This window comes from Myotis brandtii, unplaced genomic scaffold (genome assembly GCF_000412655.1).
Source record: "Myotis brandtii unplaced genomic scaffold, ASM41265v1 scaffold431, whole genome shotgun sequence".
Lineage (NCBI taxonomy): Eukaryota > Metazoa > Chordata > Mammalia > Chiroptera > Vespertilionidae > Myotis > Myotis brandtii.
Genome location: NW_005366486.1, coordinates 503,896 through 512,602, shown reverse-complemented (window position 1 = coordinate 512,602; position 8,707 = coordinate 503,896). Strand labels below are relative to the sequence as shown.

At 37.6% G+C, this 8,707-nt stretch overlaps 1 protein-coding gene and 2 long non-coding RNA genes across 3 annotated transcripts in view; 1 reads left to right on the top strand and 2 right to left on the bottom strand.

The window, feature by feature from the left end:
* The window catches only part of LOC106727480, a 24,148-nt gene extending 23,631 nt beyond the window's left edge, over nucleotides 1-517 (bottom strand). Inside the window, exon 1 of the long non-coding RNA XR_001363691.1 lies at nucleotides 507-517. This is a non-coding gene — a long non-coding RNA (uncharacterized LOC106727480). The remainder of the gene's footprint in view (nucleotides 1-506) is intronic.
* LOC106727477 overlaps nucleotides 1-1,524 on the top strand; it is a 42,604-nt gene extending 41,080 nt beyond the window's left edge. The window contains exon 3 of the long non-coding RNA XR_001363689.1: nucleotides 1,319-1,524. This is a non-coding gene — a long non-coding RNA (uncharacterized LOC106727477). The remainder of the gene's footprint in view (nucleotides 1-1,318) is intronic.
* NCKAP5 (NCK-associated protein 5) overlaps nucleotides 1-8,707 on the bottom strand; it is an 890,249-nt gene that overhangs the window by 628,458 nt on the left and 253,084 nt on the right. The window contains exon 3 of the mRNA XM_014546136.1: nucleotides 4,731-4,804. Within this exon, the coding sequence (XP_014401622.1) occupies nucleotides 4,731-4,804 (74 nt within the window). The remainder of the gene's footprint in view (nucleotides 1-4,730; nucleotides 4,805-8,707) is intronic.

Genomic DNA, 8,707 nt, shown 5'->3' with positions numbered 1-8,707 from the left:
CCCCGTGCCCCCTGCTATGGTAAATAATGTCCTGGCCCCAAATGTCAATAGTGTCTCAACTGAGAAGCCCTAGCCTACACAGAGCCTGTTCCAATGTCACTTTGGTGATCTGGTCTCTGTTGGCTGGCAGTTGCCACTCTGCATTTGCCAGATATTGTCATTTAATTTTGCTCATGCAGAACTACTTTATTTATTTATAGGCTTTTGATAACACTGTCTCTAATTTGAGCTAGGAAAATCTGAAATGAACATTTTGACATTATCTGGCTGGGTTACTGGCAAACTGATAGGTATTTCTGTCATATTAGTCATTTCTACTCATATTCTTGAGGATTTCTGTGATATATATATATTCTAGAGGCCCAGTGCATGAATTTGTGCACCAGTGGGTTCCCTCAGCCTGGCGCACGGTGGGGGGGCTCTCAGGCCAGCTTGCACCCTCTCCAATTTGGGACTCCTCGGGGGATGTCTGACTGCCAGTTTAGGCCTGATCCTCGGGATCGAACCTAAACTGGAAGTCGGACATCCCTCTCACAATTCGGGACCACTGGCTCCTAACTCCTGGCCTGCCTGCCTGCCTAATCACCCCTAACTGCCTCTGCCTGCCTGCCTGATCGTCCCTAACCACTCGCCTGCCTGCCTGATTGGCCCTAATTGCCTTTGCCTCGGCCCCCGCCGCCGCGGCTTCATCCAGAAGGACGTCTGGAATGATGTCCAGGTCATTCAGCTGTCCGGTCTAATTAGCATATTACGCTTTTATTATTATAGACTAGAAGCCCGTTGCATGAAGATTCACGCAATAGGCCTTCCTTCCCCTGGCTGCCGGCACCCGGAACCAGGCCTTTGGTCCGAACGCAGCGAGGCTTGGCTTCTCCGCTCTGGCCACAGCGGAGAAGCCAAGCGTCTTCAGTCTTCAGTCTTCGCTCAGGCTGGAGCCTTCAGTCTTCGCTCCATGCCTACATATGCAAATGAACCGCCATCTTTGTTGGGTTAATTTGCATAGTCTATCTGATTGGCTGGTGGGTGTAGCGGAGTGACACCAATTTGCATGTTTCTCTTTTATTAGTGTAGATTACACTTTGATTGGTTGAATGGATGACCGGACAACCGGACACTTAGCATATTAGGTTTTTATTATATAGGATATATATATATATATAGTACAGGTTGATCATGCTGCATTATTCAAGTATTATAGAAAAATGAGATTCTACATGTCTGACTTATTATATAAATGTAAAACTAAACATTATGTTTCATATGGTCTCAGGGCTCTGTAATCTTAAATATTGGCTATATTGATACCTTTCTTTTACAGATATGGAAACTCAGTCTCAGATGTCACCTGACAGCCAGCTTGGCAGGCGAGGACAAGAGTCCAAGTCTCGCAAACCTCCAGTCCAGTCCTCTTTGCATTGTTATAGTATCACGCTATTTCCATTTTTATACATAATTTCACTTACAAGACTTCAGAGTCATTAACACCATAAATATTCATGAATTCTATTGGTATTTTCCAACTGTTTGTTCTACACTCTCAATTTGAGGATGCAAATGGATAAAGGTTTCTTTCAAATTTAGGAGAAAGACATTCTCAGCAACTGTTTTATTATAATCTTTATCAGTCACTGATATATTTAGTCAAATCAGAAATAGTAACAGATGATATAAAAATCATTAAATGCAAATGAGCCTTTCCTTCTAATCTTGACTTTCCACAGCAAAACAAATAAACATGCAGAAATATATTGTCACATTTCAACATCAACTAGTAAACAAGGGGCCATGGGTTGTATCCTTTTCATTGTCAAGCAGGAAGGGGCAGACCACATCAAACACACCCAGACTCCTGCTCAAATCTTAGACTGAGTTCTAGATTCTGACTCTGCCCTGTTATTCAGATGAATTCACACAAGTTTTCTGTTGGTGTCAAAAAAGACAGTTGAGCTAAATGACTGCTCATGGCCAGACAGCTATCTTTGGACTTCACAAATTCTTTATCATTTGAAAACCCAGAGATAGTTAATAGGTCTATTTCAGTAGAATACTAAGCAGGACCCCAAAATAACTAGTTATCTTAAGAGTATGATTACAACAATATATTTGTGTCACAGCAACTGGTTACGCTATGAGAAATGACTAAAAACTAAGAAAGACAAGTAGCCCCCTCCACAAAAAAAACAAGGAAAGGCTTTTAAGTCATGTACCCAAATCTTCTACCATTTGTCTAAATTCTTTAATCGTTTAGCAAGTGTCAATAACAGCAAATGTATCTAATGTGATTTTGACCAATCCTCAAAGATTGTGGCCATAAATTAATGCTGACCATCATTACTGTTGGAAGAACTAAATATTCAGATTTTGTCCTTTCTTTTAAGTTCTACCTTAGTTCAAGTATAAATGGAAGGCGATCAGTTAAAATCAGGAGCAATGAAAAGTGGCCTCCTTCATGAAAACTGAACCAGGAATAAATAAAAGACATAATGAAGTCAGATAAAAAGTTTTATATTGAGTTATGGGGACATTTGTTTAACTTCAGACATTCCAGTTGTGTTTGTGTACATCACATGCTGTTCCCATGATCCTCTGCACACCAAAGAGTCTACCCAAACTCAAGAAAGCAGTTTAAAAATTTAATCACAACCTGAAAGAATTTCCCACACGGCTCACTGCCATTCACATATTCTTTACCAAAAACAATTCAGCTATGGTTGCAGTTATGACACTGCAATCATATCATAAAGCCCATTACTTTAAGTAAGTCCAGATCTATTTGCAAAATATGATCAAGTATAATTTCATGATTCAATAAATAGTATATAAATCTGCTATTACTGGTTTTCATTTTCTTTTCAATACTACCCATTTCCATTTTCTCACTGGCAGTTAGTCTGACTATTCAAATGCCATTATTGCCCTTTATTGTTATTCAAATGCCATTTTATTAGATCCTCTGCCACTATATATAAGGCTGGGCTTCTTCACCAGCAATAATTCCATTTCTGAAAGAAAATGGAAGTGACTGCACACAAAATTCTGAGCTCTTACTTTACGTTAGTTTAAATCTGTGCCTGAAATGGGATTTTAACTTAATCATGTTGGAGAAGACCAGAAAGGTTTTATTAGCTACCTTGAGAAAGCAGGAAAATATTCTTTCCATGCAGGTATTGGGTTCAAAAACCCATAAAATCATTACCCCTTCCCAATGATGTGTATAAGACACACTCACTGACCAAATTAAACTCTAAATTTCCTTTATCATAGGGCATTCATCATTTTTATGTATTTTTCTCTTGGAAAATAACAAAATGTTCAAGTAGTTGAAAGAAAGTGCTACAATTCATTGAAATAACCTTTTAAATATACTTTGTAGTAGATCTATGTAAAATGAAATTTAAAAGGCACACAACCATAAATGCATTATTGCATTATTGTTGTTAATTTTATTAATACAATACACTGGCTCACAAAAGAAAACTATATCAACACCAGGTTATAGCTCTCAAACACAAATCTGGCAACTATTGCATCAAGTTACAGAAAATTAACTGGCGTGCCTGTTAGTGGCAAGCAAACTTAAAAATTATACACTTCTGTTGTATCCTGCCAGCAATTTTTGTGTATAGAAATAGAATACTTTCACTATAACCATAGATCTGTTCTTTAGTAGGAAAACTAATATATGAGCAGGACAAATGAAAGTGTCAGGCACTTTACCCAAGAACTAGAATTCTTCAGGAAGAAGAATGCCAAGCTTATTGGGATTTGTTACAGGATGCAAAAAGAAGGGGCAGCATAGCCTGATGCATAGACCAATGATGATGGATTTGGATGAGGTGGGATAAAAGAGCCACAGGGTTAGCAAATATTTACCTGCCATCTCTGTGAACAGAGAGAACGCTCTGCTCCCTGCTTCGAGGAGATAAGAAGTAGAGGACATTAGGGGCATACTGACCATTGGGAGACAAAGCTAATTATGTGAAACAATTCCAGTGCAATGTGAGGCATCATATAAATGAGCACTAGTGTGTTTATTCCAGACAACAAGAGCTATAGGAATTTAGAAAAAGGAATTCAAATTCAATAGCAGCACCTGTGAAGAGCATAACTGAATGGATCCCAAAAGTCTAGATAATAATATCACAAACATCCTTAGCCAGTCTCAATTCCCAAGAGGCCCCAGGGAATGAATGAATTGAAAATATGACTTCTATGATACTGATCACTTTCCAACTTACCTACACAAATATTGTCACATACCTTTCCTTACTACAATTTATAACAAAAACATTGGGATCTATACAACAGCATTCTCAAAATGTTCCCTTTTAATATAAAGAGAAGCAGGAATCTTAAGTAGCATCCTATCTTTTAATTACAGAAAAACCCTAAATAATCTTTAAGCAAGCAAGTATCAGAAACTTTGGGCTCCAATATAAGGTTGCCAGATGGCCTTAAAAAAATTAATTAATGACCTTGAGCAGTATCTGTCCAAATTTCTACCATCCTTCCAGCTCTGAGCAGGTCCTTGACTCAAAGACAACTTTTGGCACTGTTGCTTTACTTTAGTTCGAGAAATAGAATTTTCTAGGTTGCCTCTGGTGATATTTGTCCCCAATGATGCTTTTGGCACCAAATGGAACAAGAAACCGTTTTCCAATTCCCTGCCTCCAGGATCAAGATCAAAGCTATAGAGGCTGCTATAAGTTGAGGACATGGGCTTAACTCACCTCCAGAGACTTCTGTGTTTCTCCTCGAGTTGCGTTAGCAGATGCTCAATGTATTTATTGGAGTCCATGTATTCCTGCACATATAGACACACAAAGACAAATAAATCCTCATTATAATAGTCACCAGAATTCTAAGATAAGCTTTATCTCTACAAGGAAGATTTTTTGACAGGAAAGCTTTATCTCTACAAGGAAGATTTTTGACAAGTTAATCCCTTGGACTCTAGTAGTCAATGACTTACATGCAGTTATTTGGGGATGAATAATATTTTTCCATAGCCTGGGATCGTTCTATAAACAAGCACTGGAGAGAAATGGACTTCTACTGAGTCAGCCTAAAACTCCTTCGATTCACAGAAAAAAGATAAACTTCATATTTATCTAAACTGAGATCTGTGTTCTGCTGTATAAACATTAAGTGAGCTAATGTTGCTGCTGGCCTTATAAGAATAATAAGACAGACAATACAGGCCTTAATTGCATTGGTCTTACAAGAGTCACTTCCTAGCAACAACACTATTTTTGGACTTCTTAGAATGCTTTATATAGTCACTGCCCATATTCAGTGGACACACCATTTCCATTGATGAAAGACACCTCTCTTCTTCATCTCCGTATAGAAACAAGACAATGTAGTTTACTTTTGTTTTCTTTGACTCTTAGAAAATAAATCTTTGGCTTCTAAGAAGACATGAAAGCAAATCATATCTTGTGTTTTAGAAATGTGGGTAAACTTATGTTCATAAATACAACCATATATTCAAGAAATATTTCTGAAGAATGAGGAATTCTTTTGTCACATATGACAGATTCATAAAAATTCAAAGTTTATTAAATCTGGTTTTAAAAAAAATTGATTTCTGAATAAGAATGTGAGGTTCGAATGTAGTAGTTTCCATTGTTAACTGTGGAACAAAATAAAATGTATAAAGCTTGGTGATTCTTTCATCCTGAATCTGACACCTTTGATTTCTAGCAGAAAGTCTAGGTCTAGCCTGTAGGCCGTGTGTCTGTGTAACAACTGCCTTAGATGAAATAGTGTACAATGGTTTCAGTGCTAAGTCACCCATGAACGTTACCATTTCATTTCTTATAGATTTTAGATAAACTGGGAACTTTGATTAATATTCATACTTTTCTTTCTGAAATACAAGTTTATTTATTTTGATTAAATACTATACATAATCTATTGCTCCCGTAGGGAGGGCATGTGAAAGAAACACAGTAAGGATTGACCTAATACCACCGAAAGGGCCCTGCTCCACGTTTCTGGACCTGGATCTACCCAGGTAGCTTTTGAGAAGCTTTCTTACCTTTCTGCATTATTTCAGTGAGAGTAGAGAGCGTACTAAGTCCATATCTAGCTAAAAACTGTTATGATTATGTAACACTATTATCCTATTGCAGATGATTAGCTAAAGAGTTTAATTCTTATTAAATAATATCAATTTTCACCTGGATGGTGTGGCACAGTGGTTGAGAATCAACCTGTGAACCAAGTCACTGGTTCGTTTCCCGGTCAAGGGCACATGCCCAGGTTTCGGCTCAATCCCCACTAGGGGTGTACAGAAGGCAGCCACTCAATGTTTCTCTCTCATTGATGTTTCTATCTCTATATCCCTCTTCCTTCTTCTCTCTCTAAAATCAATAAAAAACATTTAAAAATAATCATTTTCAAGTTATTTAAACAAGACCATTGGGAATGCCAAAACCAAAGCAAAAATCTATTACTGCAGGAAATTGTAATACAGTGGGGCCTTGACTTACGAGTTTAATTCGTTCTGAGACCAAGCTCGTCAAGGAGCTAACCAAAGCAAAAATCTATTACTGCAGGAAATTGTAATAGTTTGTGATTACGCTAGTAAGTCAAAGTTAAATAAAAAACTTAGAGTATTCAAAATTATCACAGATATTTTCAAATACATTTAATTGAAAAAAAAAATTACTCTGTCAACTCAATGCAAAAAAATCGGCCGAGAGACAGCTGGTATCTCAAAAAACTCCTTAGTCGGGACACTCATAAGTCAAGGCCCCACTGTAGTTTGTGATTACGCTAGTAAGTCAAAGTTTAAATAAAAAACTTAGAGTACTCAAAATTATCACAGATATTTTAAAATACATTTAATTGAAAAAATTTTAAAGGCACTGTTTTCAAGTAGAAACAAATATATACGTTTCAAAATCATTCATCCAATTTCCATTCAATTGTTTTTTCCACATCGGTTAGAGCAGAACTTGACATATATGATCAGTAAATACAGTAATAACCAAGAGGCAGGAGGTTCCTGCTCTCAGAGAGCTTACAATCTGTAGGGAGAGACCTGAGAAATAAGTGAACAGGTTGATTCCAGATTGGTTACATGCTGTGACAGAAATAACAGGTGACAGGAGAAATAACAGGGGAAGAGCAGCTTCCATATATACAGTGGTCAGAAAAAGACTGAGCAAATGCTATGTGAACTAGGACCTGGGAGAGAAGGAGGAGGCAAGCATATAGAGAGAGGGGAAGAGGAAAGAGAAGACTGCAGACTAAGGAAACAGCATATGCAAAGGTCTCCAAAATGTGGTATCTAAGGAACAAAAAGGAAGCCAGTGGGGCTGGGGCAGAGAGCCTGGGGTATGTGGTCTAAAATAAAATTGTAGAGATAGGCAGGGGCCAAATCATGTGCAAGCTCTGGAAAACAGTTTGGATTAAAATCAACTGATTTGTTAATTTGCTCATATTGCTTAGCTCAGTCAGAGCTTGAAGGGGAAAGGTGTAGTGATTACAAATACACAAATACGATCTTTGGATCAAAGACATTTCAGTTCAAATCCTGGTTTGGGTTTTTTGCTAGCTATGTTCCCTCAGGCAAGTTATTTAATCACTCTAAGCCTTATTTTCTTAAGCTTCAGAGGGATAAATAATACTTATTTTAGAGGTGTTGTAAGGATTAAATAAAATAGCTTGAGCAAGCATATATCATAGTTTCTGCAAGGCGGTGAGCATAGCATTTTTCATAATATATCACACACCAGAGATTAATAGTAACAATAGTTTTTCAACCATTAAATGTAAGCATAGCTGGATTCTGGTTTAAAAGCGACTTCAAGCAACAATACTGGCTGTTTCCATTTAACAGAGCTTCACCCAATTTCCCATAAAAATAACTATGATGACAAGGCTTAAACCATGTAACAATGGGAAATAAGAATTATGAATTCTCCATCTTTCTATCTTTATTTTCCTTCACTCTTACTTCTAACATCCAATATATTTTAATTGAGTATTTATTTGGCTATTGTCTGTACTTCACCAACTCCTCCCCAAAGTATCTCCTTCTCCCGCTCCAACGGAAATGGATTGAGAGGAAAAATATATGGTACTTACATGTGCTTTGGGTTAAATGAAGTCATTTTTTTCCTACCTAGAAAATTTGAGCAGTGCGCTCACACTTCATCATCTGGCCCCTGAATTAGAGAAGTTTGTTAACTAATGAGAAATCCCTACCATTCTGTAAGTAAAATTTGGGTTATTCTATTGTGAACCACCTTATCCATCCATTTGAAGATTAACTCAAACAAAACATGAAGGGTGATGGCAGTGGTACAGCAGAACTACAGCCACAGCAAATTCAATGTGGTAGTTACAGTACCTATAGCAAGAACTTGAGTGTAAAATACAATGCTGGTGTTATTTATTACATAGGGGACTCACTATTCCAGAGTAACAAAGCATAGGCAGGAGGAAAGGGTCTGGCCAGATTCCATCGCAGGGAAACAGAGCTCCCAAATTGCCTGAAAGACATTGGGTAACGGGCAGCTTGGAGGAAAGATTTCTACAATGCAGTTGGACAGAGAGAGGAATCTACACTAGCTATTGGTGATCCCAAGGCCTGGAAGAATCATTTCAGAATGAGTCAACTGACTCATACCACACAAAGTACCAGAGCACAAGAAAACAAAAACATCACCCTCACTCACAGGAGAGGGTGTTA